This window comes from Paramormyrops kingsleyae, chromosome 6 (assembly GCF_048594095.1).
Source record: "Paramormyrops kingsleyae isolate MSU_618 chromosome 6, PKINGS_0.4, whole genome shotgun sequence".
Taxonomy (NCBI): Eukaryota; Metazoa; Chordata; class Actinopteri; order Osteoglossiformes; family Mormyridae; genus Paramormyrops; species Paramormyrops kingsleyae.
In genome coordinates this window covers 9,513,212-9,536,268 of record NC_132802.1, presented here as the reverse complement: position 1 = coordinate 9,536,268, position 23,057 = coordinate 9,513,212, and the positions used below count along the sequence as shown (strand labels likewise).

Genomic DNA, 23,057 nt, shown 5'->3' with positions numbered 1-23,057 from the left:
GATAAATAATTTCAAAACTTTTCCCATCTTTAATGTGACCTATAACCTGCACAATTCAATTGAAAAACATTCAAATCTGTCAGAGGAAAAAACATGAAAATACAAAATGTACAATAAGCTGGTTGCATAAGTGTGCATTCCCTTAAACTAATACTTTGTTGAAGCACCTTTTGATTTAATTACAGCATTCAGTCTTTTTGGGTACACACCTGCCATCAGTTAAAGTGATTCTGATTAACCCGAATTAACATTTAGTTATGACCAAGAAATCTGATTGGACAAGAGGCGTTCAGTGAGTGCGGTTATCAGAATATTTCACATCAGATGTATCACTTCGCTTTGCAGGTGTATCTAACAACTGTCACAGTGCCTCATATGATACCAACACGGAGTCAATGCTGGTGCCTTTTGAGAACCTGCCGGCGGTTCCACCGGTTTCAAAAATTAACGTAGGCGGAAGTAATTGTAAAGTAAAGGTTCATATGTATTCCGCTTCGTTCGTTTCGTTTTGATCTGTTTCGGATTTTAAGTTTTTATGAGCTGCCGAACCGAAAAAAGTATGACTCGTTGCACTGTCTCTACTGCCTGTATCCAGTTTTGTCTCCTTAAAGACTCCCATAATGTGTGTCTGAGTAAGTTTATTCCTTTCTGGGTTTTATCGCCCTGCGTTTAAGGATGGCGCAATAAAAGTGTCTGCCAATAACTGAACTTTGCTGCCGCTGTTCTGTCGATTTATGCTGCCTTGTCGAAAAATGCTACCATAGTGCTAATCGATAGCCCTAACCATAACTCTTACCCTAACCCCCCAAAACCCCCTAAAATCCTTACCTCACCCCTAAAACCTAACCCTAATCCCAAAACGGTGGAACTGCACATGAGCAGAAAGGCTCGATAGCACGTCTCGATAGGTAGGATTTTATGACAGAACACTTGCCCCTTTTGGGGCCCCGATGGGAGTGTCGCCGCTCTGTGTCTGAAAGGGAAAGAAGCTACTGCTGTACGGTCTACACCCTTTTCTTCGTGAAGTTTAATTTCGAGCCAGGAGCTTCCTTGCAAGGGAGAGGTATTCAGAGTTTTCTACGTTTTATACATTGTCTTCGACAGCGTCGCATTTTAGTTGTAATGGAAGACCTAAAACAGGGAATGGGCTTACGGTAAAGAGGCGAGGACTTCCGAGCACCAAATGTATACAGTATACTGGCTAGATTTATGGGTTATGTCCCTTATGAAAAGGTTTCCTATGGTTTCCTATGGTTTTTATGCAGTAACCATAGTTTTACTATGGTACTTTGGTACTATCCATAGTACTACCATGGTTTATCCATAGCACTTCATGCTAGCTGTGGTACTACCATAGTTTAAACAAAAACCATGGTTTATGACCAAGATTACACTAGGGTTTAACTGTAGCGAAACCATGATAAAACCATAGTCATGGTTTCCATAGTTACCCAAAAAACCATGAAAAACGGCAAACCATTGTCAACCATGGTTATTTAATCATAGTAAAACCATGGTTAATTTTCGTAAGGGGTTGTATACTGTTCCCATTCCTTTTACTTTCAACTACTATCGATAGATTCTGTTATGTGTTACCGCAGTCTTTACTGTACATATACTGTACTTCGTTGCTTTTACCGTGTGTGTGTGTGTGTGTATGAAAACAACGAAGTACAGTATGTACAATGAAGTGTGTGTATACATGTGCTATGCATGTCTTTTTGTAGTCTTTTTTTCTGTCTGTTCTCTGCACGTACATTGAGATCAACGGGGAAAAGTCATATTCTATTTATGAGTAAATATACTTGGCCAGTATAGTTCATTCTGATACTACCGTTAAAACAGTTTATACTTTTATTACGTTATTGTATACTTTCTTAACAATCTCACCCAGGGTTAGATTTGAGTACTGACACCTTTTAAGGATTTCCCCCCGATTTCTTTCACACTTACCAAAGGAAAAAAAGATGCTGAAATATCCTAAATATAACGTTATCGATGTCGCTCGTTTAAGTATTCGAAACGTAATGTAGGCCTTAATACTTTTGTGCTGTGGAGTCCTATAACAATAATAATAATAATTATTATTAATTCATTCATCTATTTATTTATTTGAATGTTTTGCTGTATTACATTATGTCCTTCTTTCCTACAGTGAAGAATGGAATTAAAGTTAATTAATGACTCTGTTCTGGAGTCATGGAAGATGATTGGCAAAGGCGGATTTGGGCAAGTCTATAAGGCCAGACATAAAACATGGGGAAAAGATGTAGCTGTCAAAGTGTTGCATCAAAGTGACAGGTAATTACTTTCACGGATTACCTTGATTTAATTTGACTAATCCATTATGTGATCATTTTGATAACCGAAATTCAAACTGTTAATAATTTAAGGTTTCAGGAACATCAAAATAGGAGCTTCCACACACTATTAATGCAATTCAAATAAAGTAGAATTTCAGAAAATTATTTTTTTATTGTTATTAGATTTGTAATTGGCGAAAACAAGACGATAATAAAAAATTATTTAAACATTAGAAACAGCTAGATCTTGGAGTCTAGGCAGGTCCAGGCTCATTCTCTTAGTAGCTGATAGCCTATTGGAGTTGAGCTGAATCTTCAGAGTAGCAGCAATAAGTCTGAGGTCACAATTCACAAACTGGGCACTTCTGTAGACCCTGCAGTTCTGTGGAAGCTTCCAGCATCTGCCCAGGAGGATGTGATCGATCTTCTTCACAGCACTACCAGTACTGGAGTACCAATTGCAACCATGTGGCACAGGATACTGGAACCAAGATCCTCAGTCCCTGCCCTTTTAGGACCCACTTTCACCACAATGGCCAGACCCCTGGACGCTGACACAATCCTCGTAACCAGCCATGTTAGTACCAGTGGTTGCATTGAAGTCAACCATGACCAGAGGAGTGTCACCTTGTGGATACCCATCAACCACCAAGTGAAGTTGCAAATAAATTTAACATGTCCCCCTCTTTGAGACATCACTCAGACCATATGCTGAAACAACGGACAGGAGAGTGCTTTAATCGATGTCTCATAATATGTTGAATGGAGTGACATTGGGCACAGCAGCAGCCACTCCATGAGTAATGCAGCCATCGGAGCAACCAGACCGATAATAAGTATACCCACCTACTGAGATACGGCCACTCCCTGGTCTGCGTACCTCTTTACAAAGCTCCTCCAAAAAGAGAGGAAGATGATCATCATGCTGGACAGACAAGATATTTCGTGTGCCTACCTGGATGGGCTGCCTCAAATTAGGGCCAGAGTGCTACCATGCAGTGGGCCGCACCTCATCACACCAGATGCAGTCCCCGAGAGGCTGACCCCAAGGCTCCCAAGCGCCTTCCCTCATCCCCTTTATGATGTGGGCGGCTGCAGCAGAGTTACTCCCATGGAGAGCAGAAAAAAGGCCTGTCTGCCATTTGGGAGCTTTATTAAGTTTTTGCAATGGTTGGAATGTCAATCCCACCACCAGCCCTCAATTTTTCTCCCCTGCAAGTTAGAGAACCATTTGCCGGGCCGGATGCAGTTTAATGTCATACCCAGGACCTTTACAACAGTTAGTACAGTCTTTATGGTCATGGATTTAACTAACTGTCATAATAACCGCCTTAAATATGTTTCCTTTCGAAATGTAGAGTGGACAGAGGTAGTCCAATCTGTTTTTTGTGTGTATGTGGCGGGTATACCTATCCTTATGGGGACATGTAAGGATTTTTTTCCCTTATGGAAAATCGGTACTATGAAAAAACAGAAAATGCAAAAACTCTTGTTTGGTTACTTATGGTTATGGTTAGTGCTGGTTAGGGGTTAAGGTTGTCATAGTTCCTGTTAGTATTTTTCCCATAGAAGTGAATGAGCAGTCCCCATAAGGATAGGTATACCTGACGTGTGTGTGTGTGTGTGTGTGTGTGTGTGTGTGTACAGAAAGTTTTAATTTTCTAAGAAATGTGAGAATGATGTATTACACAACAACTAAACCAATTAGATTCAGTAACTGCACGTACTGCAGATTTGCTGGACTAAATATTGTGTAATTTTCGTAGACTAAAATAAAAAAATCAGATGAGTAAAATATGACTGAACTGAAATGCATTTTCATCAAAGACTAAAACTAAATCAAAATGTGCTGTCAAAATTAACACTGGTGTGAACATACTTCGCCAGATAAACTTGATTCTACTTTCTTTGTAAAGTACTACATTAATAGTGTGTAATTAAATGTCCATGGCCATATTTGTGATTTGTTTCAGTGACGTTAACCTAAATTCAAACTATCATAAGAATCTAATAATTGACTGATTTAATTTCTACCACAATTTGATTCAAATTTTCTGATACATTGAATCATTCCCTAAATAATCACAATCAAATCAAATTACCTTGGGGCCAGTGATGTACACCCCTAATTTGCAAACATTACCTCATTCATCATGTGAAAGTTCTTTGTGTATTTTACTTATTTGTATTTTGCTAAATATGAACAAGCTTTGTTCTTTTGATAAATATGTAAGAAATTTCCTGCAGTGTCATAGCCTCTTTCTTCACAATGATAGCCGTGTGTGTTTGTACAAGCCTCTGTCATACCCCTCCCCTATGCATACATTCTGCTTTTTCACCAGCTCGGCTTTGAAAAAGGAGGTGCTTCTGATGTGCAAGGCCAGCAGTTTTCATGTAGTCCAAATCATTGGGGAGTACAATGGCTTTCCTCCGGACACTAAATCAGTTACCTCACTGCAAGGCTTGGTGATGGAGTACATGGAGAGAGGATCTTTAGAGGCCCTTCTGAAGAACCTGGATGGACCTCCACCGTGGCCCCTGGTTCTCCGCTTTGCACATCATGTGGCTGTTGGCCTGAATTTTCTCCATGGACTCATCCCACAAATGCTTCACCTTGACCTCAAACCCAGCAATGTATTGTTAGATAGCAGCCTCAACGCCAAGGTAAGTCCAACAGTCGGGTAGTTGAGAATATCAGTAGGTTCTTTATTGTCTGGGGTTCTTTATTATAACAAATATTGTTGCCATTATATGAATAACACTGTGTTGTGTTTTATGTTATATTATGTTATGTTACAGTCCTACACAGAGTATGTAAATGAGAAACCTGCATTAACTTGTTATTAACAATGCTGAGTAGAACAATGTCAAGATGCACTTTTGGAACAGAAGTTATTAATTATAATATTATTATTTAACTTTATTAAATGCTTGCATTTTATACTGAGGAATTAGTTGCATCCAAATGTATGTCCTGTCTGGAAAACACAACCCTTAGTAAGGTGAGTACTTAGGTTTGACATTATTAACTTACCTCACCTTTTTGCATTTCTGTCCCTTTGCAGGTTACAGATTTTGGCTTAGCCAGGATTCTCAGTAGCACTTCCCTTTCCAAAAAAAGTGTAGGTGGTACAACAAGCTACATGCCCCCAGAAGCCTTCAGTTTGTCTTACCAACCCAAACCTGCTTCTGATGTTTATAGGTACCCTAAAGCTCGTACGACCGCCCAACAACCAGATATAACAGAATATTACTCTTACTTACGTCAGTGACTTTCATGATAATAGCAAACCATTTGACAAAATAAAACTACACACTGACAACTGACGGGTAGAAGCACAGATCTGCTACTATGAACCAAGCATGTAAAGCAACAATTGACAGAAAAACATTAAACCAGATAATTCAAAGAATGATATGTACAACAGTTCAGTTTTCATACTGAGAGTTAAACTGGCTTTCTGTATCTCTAACACTTTCTCTCTGTCTTTATTGTAGCTATGCTATACTTCTGTGTTCCATTATCAAAGGAGAACAGCCCTATCCCCGTGAGTGCACAGCTCAGCCACAGACACAAAGAAATATAGATGTATTCACATGCTTGTGGTGCCGAATCTGATCACATTTTGGGGTGAACAGCCTTGCACAAGGGCTTGACAGCATTATCACCCTGCGGGCTTCAGGATTCAAAATGGCAACTTTCCGATCATGTGATCCTAACCCGCTGAGCCACACACCACCCCATTATTCACGCTCTAAATCAGGGTTCTTCAACTCTGGACCTCGATTCCAAATCCAGGCCGTGTTTTCAGTTCTCCCAGGTAGTTGTTTAATAATTCTGATTCTGATTGGTCAGAGGCTTCACACCTGACTGACAGGTAAAGGAAGGCTGGAAAACCAGCAGTGCTCAGACCTCGAGGACCGTGAGTTGAATAACCCTGCTCTAAATAATTCTCTCATGGCCTCCCATCTAGACGCTATGTCCTCCGTGGTGAGGCTTTGTATTCCTGGAGGAGGTCGGCCTGATCTTAATAAACTGCCTTTCAGTAGTGAGGCAAAGGGACTTGAGGATGTACTGCACCTCATAAAGAGATGCTGGGATGGAGACCCTCAGGAAAGGCCCAGTATCTCTGGTAAGGGATTGGAGGTGTCATTCTTCCATTCTGTTAATTTGTCAGTCTAACAATCATTCAGTTATTGTGTCTGAGAATTTTAGTGTCTTCATTTTGTTCATGAATGAAATTGTGTTCTGTCTTGGACATAGTTTGCATGCAAGAGACTGAAAGATTGCTGGAGCCACTGGAATATGAGGTCATCAATGCTGTCCATGAGGTTTTGACATCATTGGTATGTGCTGTTATCTTACTGTTTTGTGGATTATGGTAATCCTGTTATTCCCCTAAATAAATCACATTTAAACTATTCATACATCATCAAGAGCAACAGTAAAAATCTACACAGCATGACTGACTTATTATAGAAAACAAATCGTAATACATATGTGTTTATTCTAGACCACTGGACTGAAAGTCTTGGGACACAGGCTTACTGTAATTCAGTAAAAATGTTGCAAATGTATTGATTCTATAACAAAAATCATTACTTTATTGATTTGATTGTTTACAAAATACATATCACATTAGAAATAGATATAAATTTGAGTTTATTTAAATGTTTAATGTGAAAAATGAATATATTTAACTTGCTGCCATAAATCGCTTTATTATGTTGTCTCATCCATTTGCTGTCTCAGACTCGTGGAAAAAGTGTGTTCCCATCATCCCTGGATTCCCCGCCTGTTACTACTCCCCCACCAGTTTGTGAGTGCAGGGCTTGCTGGCCTTTTCTTTTATATATACTGTTTTTATTTGGTGCTGACCGTCATTTTCCCAGAGCTGATTCTAGTCAAGTATGGGGGTGTCTAGACGATTGTAATGGATGTCCATTTTAGAAGAACCGTTTCACAATATTGCTGTAGTCAATACTGTAGGAGAGAATTTGGTAACACTTTGCTTAAAGCAGTCATCATAATGCATTATAGATACCAAAATAATGCATTATAATACATTCATAAAATTTAAATACAGCTATAATTATTTATAAAAAGGCATAAATTATAGCCATGTTCATTATGCATTATGAATGCTCTATGAAGCTGTCATCTATAATGCAGTATAGATACCTTTATAATGCATCATAATGGTCAGTACATGAATTATTGGTTTGATTTTTACTTTTTATGCAATCTTTGTTTGATAGACATGCCCAGCAAAACCGGAAATCACGACAGAGGTGATGGGGAAGTGATGACGGTCCCACCCATGATGAGTGTCAGTCCTGGTCAGAGTGAATGTTCATTTATCATTATGTTTTAAAGTGCATATGTAAATATGGCACCCTGCGATCACAAGAACAATACTCTTTAACTTGGTTATTAAGACTGTCACAGAGAGTGACAAAGGACAAAAGGGTTTAAATATTTTGGCTTTAATAAACAGAAACCGCACAACGCTGGAATGAGGCTCGTTTCAGTTGAGACAGAAACACTCCCATACAAGAAAGTTGAATTAATTCAATTCAGCTTTACTTGTACAGAGCATTTTCACAAAATTGCATTTCCTCAAAGCACTTTATACTGTATTATCCCTGCCCAAGGGCCCCAGAGCTGTATGGGTAATTTCAAGGTGTCGTTTAGACCTAACTGCTTAAGGACTAGCCAGAGCCAACAGTGGAAAGGGAAAAACTCCCTACAAGGAAGAGACATTGGAAGGAACCAGCACCTACAAATTCCAAAAGCATTTAGCTGGATTTGAACTCAGGGTATGATGAACTACAGGCAGTGCCCAGGTTATGAACATGAACATCACATTTACGCTACGTGGGCGTTTGTTTTTACAAGCCATTGTATTTATCCTGAATTTTTTATGTAATAGGCTTTATGGCAGTCCGTTCATAAGTTGCCCATAAATCGGGGGATCTTAACCCAGAGACTGCCTGTAATAATAATAAAGTGTTATAAAATGAATACTAGTCATTCTTCACAAAAGCTAATTAACTAACAGTATGATTTGTTTCAGATTCTGAAGACTCCAAGCTAATCAGTATAAACCAGGACATACTTCCGGTAATTACATAGTCTTTAAACTGTATCTGCTTTCATCTACTATCTCAACTTCCCAAGGTTTGATATTGTGATTCTGCTGGTTTAATCCCAATGCCATACTCACAATTGGATATGTCTTCATTAATATTAAAAATAAGAAGGCTTGTAGATAGTTGGACCCAAGGTGATTCAATTAATTTAACTGATTGTTTGATTATTTTGATAACATAAATTTTGAACCTTTAACTTCACAAATATGATAATGAGAATTGCATAGAATAGAAACAGAATAGAATATCTTTCATGTCATTGTACATGTACAATGAATCAGTGTTCTTCCCACTGATGATATAAAAGATAAAACAGAAATAAGAAAATAAATGGACATACAAATATCTCAAAACATTTATTTTTGTTGTTATTATTAAACAAGAAGAACAACCCAGTATAAATTGTCAAAATGGTCAAGTACTGAGCTGTATAGAATAAAACAAATATAAAGGACCCGACTGGCCCCTTTAACCCAGGCTAAACCAGTGGTGTACTGGCAATGTGGAAATTTTGACTGATACCAATAACACTGGTCAAATTTGACCTTTCTTTTTGTTTCACAAATTAAAATAGGTGAATGTTACAGTATTGCATGTGCTAAATTCAAATATCTAAACAGAATTTACCTATCACACAAGGATTTTGAATGACACAATTAAACCTTACGCAGGTGAAGGGGATGCTGTTCGTACCTGAGGTCTAAAACATGCCCTAAATGCAGTGTTATTTTCCCAACCTTCAGAAATACAAGATGGATGCAAATCCTTGCGGACTCTGCTTGATCATAAATAATGAGAAGTATTTACCTGAGAGTTGCCTGAATAGACGCATTGGATCCAAAATCGATTGCAAAAAGCTTGAAAAGCGATTCAAGTCCTTCAACTTCATCGTTGATGTTCAGTCTGACCTGACGGATAAGGTTAGTTGTTCTGCCATTGGCATATTTACCCATCATTTACCACATCCATCCATTTTATGTAACCCCTTGTTCTATTTAGGGTCACAGGGGTCCAGAGCCTATCCTGTAGGCTACGGGCACAAGGCAGGGAACAACCCAGAATGGGGCACCAACCCATCGTAGGGCACACTCATACACCATTCACTCACACTCGAGCCCTAATTCCAGAGGTGTGAGGCAACAGTGCCAACCACTGCACCACCACACTACCCCATTTACCTCACACATTTGCTTATTTTAGTTCCTGAAAATTCACTACTAATGCTAGTTGGATTTTGTGTGAGATACAGTACTGCAGCAAAAAATACATTTAAAATTCCCATTTATTGTTTAGTGTTCCATCCATTAATCCATCCATCATCTAAGCATGGGGGCTCTGGGATCTATACCAGGCAGTATGGGGCACAAGACCAGGATACACCCTCCTTGAGATTACAGTCCATCACAGGGCACATTTAGACACACACACAGGTTTGCTATTATATCTTTGTGGGGACTCCCCATTCATTTTTGTGGGGAAAACTCTAATCCCAACATGACGGTCGTAACCCAGAAAACCTGAAAACCGTAACCCTGAAAAATGGTCCCCACAACATCAAAACAACAAGGTTTTATCAAATTGTGGGGGACATTTGGTCCCCCACAGTGTAATATAAACCTAATCCACAGACACACAAGCAAACTGTATGGGTAAATTCAAGGTGTCGTTTAGCCTAACTGCGTATCTTTGGACCGCAGTACCTGGGGGAAACTCACAAGACTCGGGGAGAACATGTAAAGTCCTCATAGACAGCAGAAGCAGGATTCGAACCCTCAACCCCTGAGTGTTGGGAGGCAACAGCGCCGCCCCATAATTTGATGATATTATGTTTCATTTTATGGAATGCAGTTTCAATGCAGATATTTATACCATATACTGTTTTCTCTTTTTTTAAGGAATTAAGGCAGCAATTGTTAACCCTTTCTAAGAAGGACCATACGAAATATGACTGCTGCATTGTGGTCATTTTGTCTCATGGCTCTAAGGTAAGGTGGCTCCTCTCACTTCTTGAGATACTGTATAGATTAGATTAGATTAGATTAGATTAGATTAGACTTTATTAATCCCACAATGGGGAAATTCTTTGAGAAAATATATATATAGCACTCATATAGCACTATGCAGAACTCTTGGGCAGTAAAAGAAAATGATATTTAAAGAATCTTTATGATATGTCTGTCAAAATGTGTCAGCATAGCTATTTCAAAAACTTTCCTAAAGTCACCCCAGTATTTGCACTTACTATGCAATACAAACGTTTTTTTTTTACTCATCATTGGCACACTTTGTTTGGCTAATCAATTCCACACCGAGTTGCTTAGCTGATTAATTAATTTATTGATTTGGTGGTGAAAATGAACAAATACATGGGGCACCCCAGAGGAGAGGGCTGGGACCCAGTGCTGTGTTCATTGAGCAGTCCAACAAGATATCAGTAACTTTTGGAGAACAGAAGAAATTCTAGTTATGCACTGACTACCCAGAAAAATAGCTTTAATCATTTTCTTTGACTGCCTAAGAGTCAAAGTGCTGCACTGTAAGTCTTCCCCAAATATTAGCTTTCCTTGATTGTCTTTTAACCTTCTGAGGTGCCTTTCACATAAGTGCTGAGCATCAAAGCTCTGTTTTTATACATGATTGCGATTTTCCTTTACAGTGCTTGAACAATATATTTCTTTTATTAGCATTCCAAAATTCCCGTCCAATATTTAAACTTTATCAATAACCAAAGTTAGCAGCACATGAGCTACTACACTGAAAAAATGGTGATGGCAGCATTGGAAGATCAGGCATCTTCCATAGTGGGGGATGAGGGTTTGGCTCATTTGCTACTGATAAGAGGTCTATTATAAGAGGTCATTTATGGTTATTTGAGTGCAGGATTTCAGAAGTTCTGACATTCTGACATTTCCAAGGGGAAATACATATATTTCTTTCATAAGGATTGATAAATCCATTTTTTTTAGGATATGCATATAACGTTTTGTGTGCACACATCTTTTCATGATGAAATTTACGCACAAATTTCAATAAATTGAGGCCCCGAGTATTTTCTTACTTGGGTAGTATTTTAATGAATTACTTTTACTTGAGTAATATTCTGGTCTGGTATCTGTAATTTTACTTAAATATTAAAACTGAGTAATTTTCCAAACCCTGAATTTCATCCATATTCAAAGTTAGCACCAGAACTAAAGACAAAAGTATTGAAATAATGGGCATGATCACAGTGGAAAATCAGCCATTGGTTCATTCCCCACTTATAATAGGTTTAAAAGTACTGACATGGTGATACAGTAATATTTCATTATTAAGTCTGGCCCATAGACCAGTCTTTTCCACAAAATATAAAACGATGTAATATTATTCCGCTACCTGCGTGGCAAGCTCCACCGCTTTTTCTGAAATGAAAACATCCACTTATCCACTTGCAACTCAGTTTTCCTTATTGTGATGCACAGTAACTTAAAATGTTATATTCAAACCTGTCTTGAGTGAATTTAAAATAATCTGTTGGTAGGTAAAAGAATAGGTAATATTAATAGATATGAATATGTAGTAATTTTTATATTTGATACTTAAGTATTTTTAAAAACAGGTATTTTTAGCTTTAGTGGTATTTTAGTATTACTGGTCACTTTGGCTCTCATAACATAGAGCTATTCTCTCATTGGCTGCCAATCGGAGGGGTCAAGCAGCAGAAAGGTCAAAGTTGAATTTGGTTCAAATTTGAGCACAACACCAAAACAGAATATCTGGCATGACGCAAGGCTGCGAGTCAATGCTCTGCTCTCTGTAGACTATAATAGACCTACCTAGTGCACCTCTTGATGCTTATCATGTGAAATCTCCCTTACACACCTTCTGAGATCTGTGTGTGCTTTTGTCTTCAGTCAGGCCGCCACCTCTACGGTGCTGTTCATGGAGTGGACGGGCCATCGGTTACCGTTGAGGACATTACAAGGTTCCTCAATGGGGATTGCTGTCCCTCACTCCAGGGCAAGCCCAAGCTCTTCTTCATCCAGGCCTGCACTGGAGGTAAGCTGAGCCAGATCAATTGGCACCATGTACTTCTGTGTTGTAAGGCTGTATTGTAAAAGAGGTGTTGGAATTTAATTGAACTTTGGACCAAGCTGCTCTTACCTCATTGAATCTCATTGAATGGCAGCCAAGGGTTTCGGAGGCTCATAGATACCCTGGCAGATTTAGGGGGGACAGTGCTTGACAGGGGCCCCAAAACCCACCCTTGGGGGCCACCTGGCAAAATTTGAACCACTGTTTACTGTTAAGCTATTATTTAAGCTTTAATTTAGTTTTCCTTTCATTCTTCACTGTTAGAAGTAACTGGAATCGTTTTGCACACATTTTTCCTGCCATCTCTCTGCCATTTTAGCTCCTGGTATTTTAAATATTGCCTCAATAATTTTCCCCATTATACATTATGTGCAGTTACTCAGCATTTATATATTCCAAACATTCAGTATGTATATAAGTTTATTTTTAGTTATAGTTCATTTTTCTCTAACATCTGTTACTTGCAGTCCTATTGTGTATTTCCTACAGGAAAGCATCATACTAACCAGGCATCATGTGTCTTTGAAATGCTAGCCTTCTTGGATTAGCTGTTATAGTGGGGGGAAATGGCAATGAATAATTAATTAGGCATACAGGCCAAAGATAATCACAGGTGTGATATATTGTAGTACACCCGCATGACTTTGAGTATGTTATTGCTTTTATACAACAGTTCATCGATATCATGCTTAAGTTAGCACTAATAAGCCACAACAGATAATACTTTGCTTTATTATTTACTTAAACATTCATAGGCTTCTGCAACAAAAAAAAATCATTCCCACCACCCAACTGTTGACTTTTAACCAGCAACACAAACATTCGCTCCTAACTACTTTGCATGATATAATAATTTGCAAAATATATTCATATTTTACTGCTGTACTGGGGCACATCTCCCAAAGGCTCCCATTTGCAACTTAGGTGAAACCATTCAGTTGCATAGTTCCAAATGTATAAGTCATTAACATAATGAGCAACGACGCTTTTGGGAAATATGCCCTCCACTCTGCTTTTAGTTTTTAATTTTGCGTCGCAACTTCACATCTTTGGTTTTTGAACAGACAGAGAACACATAAGTTGCATCATTTATGTGAATTGTACAAGTGTTTTTAGTGCAAAATTTAATATTTTATGTAAAATGTCTTATTTTCAGCAAATACAATCCATTCTATTTTGAGCTATTTTGTGACGTATTTTGAGAAACATAATACGTAAACGATTGCTTTGTAGCCTTATACTTGCAAAAGAAGTCTCATAAAGGCAGTGAAAAAAGCTAAAAGAACAGCCTAGTTACCAACAGTTTGCATATAATTATAAAGACATGTTTTTGCAGGAGTGATCAAAATTAGAAAACAAGTGACATTTGTCATTTACACTGTTACTGCTTGTTTGAATTTGCCGTTATCCATGAATTGAAGAGATGTGTTTTTATAGTATTTCCTCAGGGAAAACTCTCTCATATCACTTAAGAAAAGGTTACAGCTCCTCAGTCAGTGTAAACAAAACGCAGACGTGCTCTTGTTTATTGGAGTTTTCATGTGTTCTATTGACCCAATAACAATTGGCGGATTACCATATCATTATCATATCCTCCTGAGATCCCACCCATTCATTTATGTCCATTGTAGTGGACTTTTTGTTTTTGCATCTATCGTTTCACTGATGTAAGGAAACATATTCATTCCTATTGTACACTAAAGAGGACATGCTGTGAAATTAAAAATAAAAATAAAATTTAAATTGTAAGATGTCTTATTTCCTCCAAAGACATAGAAAATCACAAATAACCTAAAATTGAAGGACACTTTTTTTCCTTGGGTCTCAGGAGGATATGAATAGGGTTATTTGCAAATTGGTGGGCGATCTGTGGCCTGTACTATGAAGCGGGGTTACTGGCTTATCGGGCTTATATTGTAACTTGTCAGATTTAAGGTACCACAGTTTAAATGGACTTCATATTCGTTCACTTACATTTTACCCAGACTACCTTAAATCTGACAAGTTACCCTGATAAGCCAGTAACCCCGCTTCATAGTACAGGCCACTGCTCCCTAGTTGTGTTTGCAAAGCTCAAACGGTTTCTTCCTATGTATATATATTTCAAAACTGTTTTCTGGGGGGGTTTCTTTAAATGTTTCTTTGACATAAACTCACGGAGTGTTTTAGACGGTTTGGTGAGATATATGTTTGATCCTGCAAGGGGATTGACTCCAGGGGGTTAAGTTTAAATAACATTTTTAAAATACACCTGTAAGCTGGAGTGATACATCTGATGGAAAATGCAGTTATGCTCTGATAGCAGCACTCATAGAACACATGTTGTCCAATCAGATTTCTTGGTCGCAACTAACTGTTGTATAATGAGTTGCAACATATTGTTGTACAGTATAACAGGCATCTAAAGTGAGAGTATTAGCCATGATGGAGCACTATACATACAACATCTGCTCATGTGCTCCTCCAGATGCAATGGACAAAGGAAGTAATGTGTCCCCTGAAGAGGCCAGCCCATCCCTCGCTGGGGCGGATGAGGAAACAGATGTCATTCCCACAACATCTGGCAGCAACTCCCTCAACGTGTCAGACGAGCCAGATGCCTGCAATTCACTGCCAGTACCCAGTGACATCCTGGTGTCATACTCTACTTACCCCGGTATGAGTGTCTAAGGAGTCATATCACTAACCCTGTCAGTGGGTTAAGTAGTATCCAGCACGGAGGTGTTTTCTGAAATGCTGAAATCCTGATCTTGGGTTGCTAGTACTTGTTTAAAGATAAAAGATATCAGTATATTTGTATATGGTGATGGTCAGCAACATAGGAAAATGCAGTGCCAGTCATAGCCTATGTGCCTCTCTAGGCAAACATCACTGCCAGCACTCCCTGTTCAAGGCAAAGTGAAATCCGTTGGCAAGTCAGTACCTATGTTGCCCATAGAACTGACTCGCCCTGGTAACCCGCAGTGTAAATGTCTCTCAAAATGTACTTGATATTGCTGCCACTGCAGGGTATGTCTCATGGAGGAACCCGCAGACTGGCTCCTGGTACGTGGAGACCCTGGACGAGATCTTGGCAGAGCATGCTGCAACATCTGATCTGGTTACCATGCTGACGATGGTGGGTGTCTCTCAGGAATGACTCACCATGGATCTTCCATGCAGCAGGTCCACCTCGATAGAGGCGCAGGGATTGCTGGGATTGCTGCGAGGATTGCTGGGATTGCTGCGAGAGAGTGGTGTTGAGCTGCAGCGATTGTTTGGGATTGTTTTTTGGAGTGTTTTGAGTGTTTGTGTGCTTTACCTGTTTACGTGGGTGGCTGTTTATTTCTATTTATTGTTCTTATTTCGGTCAGCGTGAGTGCTTGTCTGTCCTGTCTGTTAATCAACAGCGCGATTATTACCGACAGAGAGCTGCGGGTGTCGCGTGCGCGGCGTTTTTCTGTCCGCGTTTAAACTCCGTAACAAACACCCGCGGGGCGATTATAACTAATAACATCTAACGTCGGTATCGCTACCAAGCGTCGGAAAAGGACAGTTGCTCCTGAGCTTTGCTCGGTCGCCAGTCGGGGCCGGGAGGACATTTTCCACTTTTTTCCCGCTCCGGCAGTAGCCTGCTGTGAGGGGGTTTTTGTGGTTTTTCGACCTCCCAAGAGCAACTTCGATTTCGCCTTGTTTTTAGTTCATACTTGGTTCAGGCAGAAGTTCTTCTGGTAAGTAGTAGTAAGTTTATCAGGTTTAAAATTTTTAATAAAATAATAATTAAGTTCCGTTTTAACACAAGTAATAACTTATTTTAGTGTACTCCGCACGTTACTGCATTTATTGTTACGCAAATTAATCTTTATAGTTAAATACACTATATAAATTTACTGGGCTGGGAGTACGGGGTCATAGTGAGTTAGTTAATTATGGGGCCAGCTCAGTGTTGCGTTTGCAAGATGTTTGCCCTTCTGGACGTTAGTGTCCAGTCGGACTTCATCTGCGAGCGATGTAAGCTAGTGGACTCACTCATGGTCAAGGTTCGCGACCTTGAGGAGCAACTGGCTCGCATCCAATGCAACAGTGAGTTAGATGAGCTAGTTGATACGCCGTTTAGGGAGACGGTGTGTACGCCACTAACGGGGGGGAGGGAGAATGAAGAGCAGAGAGGTCGAGAGAGCTGGGTGACCGTAGGTCGTAGACGCAGGAAAAGGCGTACACACGTTACAGAGGCGGCATCACCTGAGGTGTCTGTGTCTAACAGGTTTCAGGTGCTTCCAGCTTTAGAGCCGGAAGGGACTGGGGAAGCAGGTGGGCCCTTGGGCACTGAGGAGCCCCCTCCCCCCAGAAAGAGGGAGGTTGTGGTAGTGGGGGATTCAATTATTAGGGGAGTAGACAGTTATGTGTGCACGCGTGATAGAGGGTCCCGTATGGTGTCTTGCCTGCCTGGTGCCCAGGTAGGAGACCTTCCAGATCGTGTGGACAAGCTTTTGGCCCCAGCTGGGGTGGATCCAGTTGTCGTGGTGCATGTTGGCACCAACGACATAGGCAAGGGTAGAAGGGCTGTTCTGCAGGATAAATTTATAGAAGTCGCCAATAAGCTTAGAAGCAGAACGTCCATGGTGGTATTTTCCGAAATACTCCCCGTGCCACGCGCAAGTGAGGCTAAGTTAGCTGAGATAAGGAGATTAAATGCGTGGCTAAAAGGATGGTGTAGGAAAGAGGGGTTTAGGTTTATGGGGCACTGGAGGACCTTCTGGAACAGGTGGGACCTGTTCAAGCCGGATGGGTTGCATCTGAACCGGAGGGGAACCAGTGTACTGGGAAGGCGTATTTGTAGAGTAGTTGAGGAATGTTTAAACTAGGGACTGGGGGGGCAGGGAGGTTAGTTAAGTATGTAACTGGGGGGAAACGGAAAGCCCAAAAAAATCATATTATAAGTAGGCACTGTAATAAGCCTACCCTTTGTTGTCTGTATTTAAACGCCAGGAGTATTAGGAATAAAATTCATGATTTAGAGGCTCTTATCTCATCGGACTCTTATGATATTATAGCAATAACTGAAACGTGGTTGAGTGATAAGGATGGACAAGAATATAATATGGATGGTTACACATTGTTCCGTAAAGACCGTATAGGTAAGAAGGGAGGTGGTGTTGCAGTATATGTAAAGGAAATCTTGCAGGCAAGGGAGCTTACTGATATAAGTAAAAGTACGGAAGCTATATGGGTAAAATTAGATGCTACAAACTCAAATAGCCTAATTGTTGGTGTTTGTTACAGAGCACCCAATGTAGCTGCTGAGGAAAGCAGATTGTTATACAGTGATATTAGGATTATGAGCAATAAAAATGATGTGGTAGTTATGGGTGATTTTAATCTACCGGGGATACAGTGGGACATTGTTGCTGGCTCTTCTGAAAATGAACTTGAGATGGTGGAATTAGTACAGGATTGTTTTTTTACTCAGTTTGTTAACACCCCTACCAGGGGAGATGCCATTCTTGATCTTGTTTTGTCTAATAACCAGGACAGGATTGGTAAATTAGATGTTTTAGAACCACTTGACAGTAGCGATCATAACATGGTTAAATTTGAGGTTAAGTTTAGTGCCCGAAGAGCAAAGTCCAAATCAAAAATATATAATGTTAGGAAGGCTAACTTCAATTGTATGAGATTAAAACTAGAAACCGTGAACTGGATGGAGTTAAATAACAAAACTGTTGAAGAGGCATGGGAATTTTTTAAAAGCACATTATTGCAAGTACAAGAGGACTTCATACCTGTTTCTAGCAAGAATAAATCTAGGAAATTGCAACCTAGGTGGTTTAATAGGGACATAAAGTATAAAGTAAGGAGGAAAAGGGCTTTGTTCCAGAGATGGAAAATAACTGATGATGACATAATAAAGCAAGAGTATCTAAATCTACAGGCTGAATTAAAAAATGACATTAGACGAGCTAAAAGGAATGTCGAAAGGAAGATCGCATTGGAGGCTAAGGATGACGTTAAAAGTTTCTTCCAGTATTTTAACTCTAAAAGAGCTCTAAAAGCTGAAATTACTAATCTGCAGGATAGTAAGGGTCTTATAATTGAAAACGACATTGACATAGTAAATGAGTTCAATGATAGTTTTGCACGGGTATTCACTGTCGAGGACACTAGTAACTTACCAGTTCTTATTACTAATTCAACATCGTCTATAACTAATATATATATAACTGAAGCTGATGTTTTGCAAAGCCTAGCTAAGCTCAAAATAAATAAATCACAGGGCCCTGATGGCATCTTACCTATAGTGTTAAAAGAGATGAGGGATATTATTTGCCGACCCTTAACATTACTGTTTCAAAAATCCTTATCTGAAGGTGTGGTACCTTCTGATTGGAAGCATGCCAACATAACGCCCATTTTCAAAAAAGGGGATAGAAGTAATTTGTCAAACTATAGGCCAATCAGTCTAACTTGTATAACTGGTAAAGTTATGGAGGCTATAATCAAAGAGAAAATGGTAGATTACCTGGACTCAAATAACATTTTGAGGGATAGCCAGCATGGATTTAGGAGAGGTAGATCCTGTTTAACAAATTTGTTGGAGTTTTTTGAGGAAGCTACTCAGGAAGTTGATGATAAGAAGGCCTATGATGTCATCTATTTAGATTTCCAAAAGGCTTTTGATGTTGTTCCCCACAAGAGGCTCTCACTTAAACTCAAAGCGACAGGTATTTTAGGAACTGTAGCGACTTGGATTGATAACTGGTTAACGGATAGGAAGCAGCGAGTAGTTATAAGAGGCTCGATGTCACAGTGGGCCTGCGTTCATAGTGGGGTACCGCAGGGTTCAATTTTAGGACCACTTTTGTTCCTAATTTACATAAATGATATAGACACCAATATATACAGTAAACTGGTGAAATTTGCAGATGACACCAAGGTGGGTGGTGTAGCAGATACTGAACTAGCGGCTCAGCAGCTACAGCGGGATCTTAATTTAATTAGTGACTGGGCTGACACCTGGCAGATGAAATTTAACATAGACAAATGTAAGGTACTCCATGTAGGGAGCAGAAATATAAAGTACAGGTATTTTATGGGACCTACTGAAATAAAGGTAGCTGATTATGAGAAAGACCTTGGTGTGTATGTTGATGCTTCCATGTCTCATTCTCGCCAGTGTGGGGAAGCAATAAAAAAGGCCAATAGGATGTTGGGGTACATCTCCAGGTGTGTGGAGTTTAAGTCAAGGGAGGTAATGCTAAGATTATACAATTCCTTGGTGAGACCTCACCTAGAATATTGTGTACAGGTTTGGTCACCATATCTTAAAAAGGACATAGCGGCCTTAGAAAAGGTGCAGCGTAGGGCCACAAGAATGATTCCTGGTCTTAGAGGAATGTCATACGAGGAAAGGTTATTTGAGCTAAATCTGTTCAGCCTCAAGCAAAGGAGACTGAGGGGGGACATGATCCAGGTCTATAAGATTCTAACAGGTTTGGATGCTGTTCAACCGAATAGTTACTTCAGCATTAGTTCAAATACAAGAACTCGTGGCCATAGGTGGAAATTAGCGGGAGAACATTTCAAACTGGATTTAAGGAAGCACTTCTTTACACAGCGTGTAGTCAGAGTATGGAATAGTCTTCCTGATAACGTAGTGCAAGCTGAATCCTTGGGTTCCTTTAAATCAGAGCTAGATAAGATTTTAACAACTCTGAGCTATTAGTTAAGTTCTCCCCAAGCGAGCTCGATGGGCCGAATGGCCTCCTCTCGTTTGTATAGTTCTTATGTTCTTATGTTCTTATGTTCCCTTTTTGGCATTATTTCATTTCACTCAAGACCTTTACTGAAGGGTTGCCTTTCAGTGTCTTTTGAAATCGTGTTGAGTTTTGGTTAGTTTTTTTGTTATGGACGCGGGCAGGGAAAAGATGTGATGATCCACTCGCGGAGACAAGCATGGGTTTATTGAATTAAACAATGAACACTGGAGAACAGCTCAAAATAACAGGACTGCGGGTCAAAACAAAAACAGGAAAAAACACAGATTAACAAACTAAAAAAAACATAGCTAAACACAACTAGGGAGCAGTGGCCTGTACTATGAAGCGGGGTTACTGGCTTATCAGGGTAACTTGTGGGATTTAAGGTAGTCTGGGCAAAATGTAAGTGAGCGAATATTTAGTCCATTTAAACTGTGGTACCTTAAATCCGACAAGTTACCCCAATAAGCCAGTAATCCTGCTTCATAGTACAGGCCATGGGACTAGGGTAAGTATGCAGAGCAACATTAGCACAGGCACCTAATATAATGATTGACCAAAGAACAAAACAAAGGGAAGCACTAAAATACAGTGGTGATTGGAGCTAACGAGGATTGACAGGTGTAGAACATAGGACAAATCAACCAATCACTGAAGGTGCAGATGGGCAATTAACACAGGCAGTGGCAACAGACATGGCAGCGGTGAAATAACTAATACTAATGAGCAAAGAACTAAGAATCCTACAAGACCTAAAACTGAGAACTAGGAGATACTACACTAGAAAAAGAAATAAGAAAGCAAAGTACAACCAAAGCACAAGCAAGACAAACCTAGAATAAGAAAACTCAAAAAGGAGTTAAAAAGACAATAAATACAAAATAACAGATGAAACTGGTCTTAGCTAGCTTTGAACCCATGAATATAGACATCGTGGATTCTAAGTGACATGCTCAACCCCCTAAGCTATGCAACAGCCTAGAAAAAAAATTCTTTTTAAAGATTCATTTCTATTCAGTTTTTATATACAGTGGTACCTCAGAACTCAAATTTATTCCGTTCAGAACTCCGGATCAAATCCTAAAAAGTTCTGATCGAATTTTCCCCATAAGAAATAATGGAAAACCAATTAATTGATTCCCGGCCCCAAGAAATTACACCTAAATATGTTTTTTTAGCATTTAAACACAAAATGAAACAGATAAAACAAGAAGAGCATATACTGTACTAAACACATCTAAGCACATTTATCAAAGCAGTAATTTGTAAAGTAAGAAAATAAACGTATTCAAACAATGTGTAAAGTAAAAAAAAAAACATTGTGTCCTGCCCTGATCGTCCGCTCCTTCTGTGTGCCACGCCCCCTCGTTAACCTCGTGTGGAATCCCCGTGTGATCAGCTGTTTCTGGTTGTTGTCATTAGTCCTCTGTATTTACTTGACCCTGTACCGGATAAGCGGTTGGGATGTGGATGGATATAAAAAATTCCCATCCAGTATTTGCCAGATATTGTTTTGTATGCTGTCATAATGGGAAATTAAATAGCTCTTTGCATATTTGCTACCATTATGGTCCCTGTACTAAATGCAATTAATCTCACTTTCTTCACTGCATCATCTGTGTACCCAGGTCAACAACAAGGTCGCACAGAATTCTGCTAAAGGCATCTACAAACAGATGCCAGCCTCCTTCAATTCTCTGCGAAACCTTCTCTACTTCCAAAGTTGTCCCCAGGTCCACAGTTAGGGACGCCATGGAATGGCCCAGGACGTTTGTACGGTGCTGTTTTCCCTCAGTTCAATGCAGATAGAACCTGGATTATAGTTTTCTGCATCAGTACACTGGAGTCGGATGTGCAGATCTCAGTGCTGAGATAATCACAGGCAAATGATGAATAAGCCATGGAATGATTAATGTGAGATACGTATCATGATTGTTTATAAAGTGCATTTTAAACGTACATTTTCTGATCCAGCTCACATATATTGAAATGGTCTTGGGGGAAAAAAGGTATTTTGCCAGTGGCTTCAGCATTTATCTGGGTATATCAATTTTCAGTACCTATCTGTATAAACATAATATTTAGTACTCTTCACTTCACTGAATGAGCTGTTTTTTGGCTTTCGATCCCTTGTGAGATATTGATTTTAGTTTATTTTATTTGATGGTATATCATCTTATTTTGTATATGCGCTTATTTTATGAACTTTTATTTACCTACAATTGTTTCATTGTAAATTCTCTGTACAGCACTTTGGTCATGTGTGGTTGTTTTTAAGTGCTTCATAAATAAAGTATGGTATGGTATGGTAAGTAACAGGATGATTTCATGAACCTCTTGGCTGCAGTTTCCTTAGAGCAGACGGTGTGTTGTGCCGTTTGCAGGCGCACTTCAGGTCCTCAGTTCTGTCTCATTCGTGATCCTTTTGTAACACATTTCTGTACGATTCATGCCGAAACCTGAACTTTGTCACATTCACTTCATGCACTCCTGCACCTGCACATTATAGTAGGACACTCTCATTTACCGATTACATCATTCCCTAGAATCTGTTGTGTACCAACTGTACAGATATATAGACACGTTTGTACTGTTTTTCCCCCTTTCTCTTTTATCCCTTATTTAATATTTTGATTCTGTATTACACTGTTGAGAGATGACGTCTCATGTTTAATTCCAGTAGCCAGGAATGAGTGTGAGCCTGTTGGGAGAAGGTTTCATACAGTCTTAGGGCTTCGGGCAGAAACGTGCCCTGTTAGCACTTTCTGGAACACCATGCTTATGGATATAG

At 39.5% G+C, this 23,057-nt stretch overlaps 1 protein-coding gene across 4 annotated transcripts; it reads left to right on the top strand.

The window, feature by feature from the left end:
- The first annotated feature begins 482 nt into the window (after window positions 1-482).
- LOC111855646 (uncharacterized) lies at window positions 483-22,578 on the top strand. Of its 4 annotated transcripts, none has more exons than XM_072713599.1 (16): window positions 483-632; window positions 2,156-2,301; window positions 4,646-4,967; window positions 5,369-5,505; window positions 5,802-5,851; window positions 6,278-6,436; window positions 6,568-6,650; window positions 7,057-7,123; window positions 7,563-7,649; window positions 8,381-8,427; window positions 9,200-9,376; window positions 10,352-10,441; window positions 12,350-12,494; window positions 14,998-15,186; window positions 15,539-15,648; window positions 21,895-22,578. In XM_072713599.1, exons 2-16 carry the CDS (start codon window positions 2,162-2,164, stop codon window positions 22,009-22,011), a joined length of 1,920 nt encoding a protein of 639 aa, XP_072569700.1. In that variant the 5' UTR covers window positions 483-632; window positions 2,156-2,161; the 3' UTR covers window positions 22,012-22,578. The 4 variants fall into 4 exon arrangements, with proteins under 4 accessions (XP_072569700.1, XP_072569701.1, XP_072569699.1 ...); XM_072713600.1 differs by lacking the exon at window positions 483-632 and adding an exon at window positions 659-1,063 and having other exon boundaries at window positions 7,563-7,595; XM_072713598.1 differs by lacking the exon at window positions 483-632 and adding an exon at window positions 659-1,063.
- Window positions 22,579-23,057: the final 479 nt, after the last annotated feature.

Excerpts from the sequence above, each read along its gene's own strand:
- LOC111855646 (XM_072713599.1), top strand. The coding sequence starts at position 2,162 with ATGGAATTAAAGTTAATTAATGACTCTGTTCTGGAGTCATGGAAGATG. Across the intron at positions 5,852-6,277 it reads AGGAGAACAGCCCTATCCCC|ACGCTATGTCCTCCGTGGTG; the intron begins GTGAGTGCACAG and ends CCTCCCATCTAG. Across the intron at positions 8,428-9,199 it reads TAAACCAGGACATACTTCCG|AAATACAAGATGGATGCAAA; the intron begins GTAATTACATAG and ends CCCAACCTTCAG.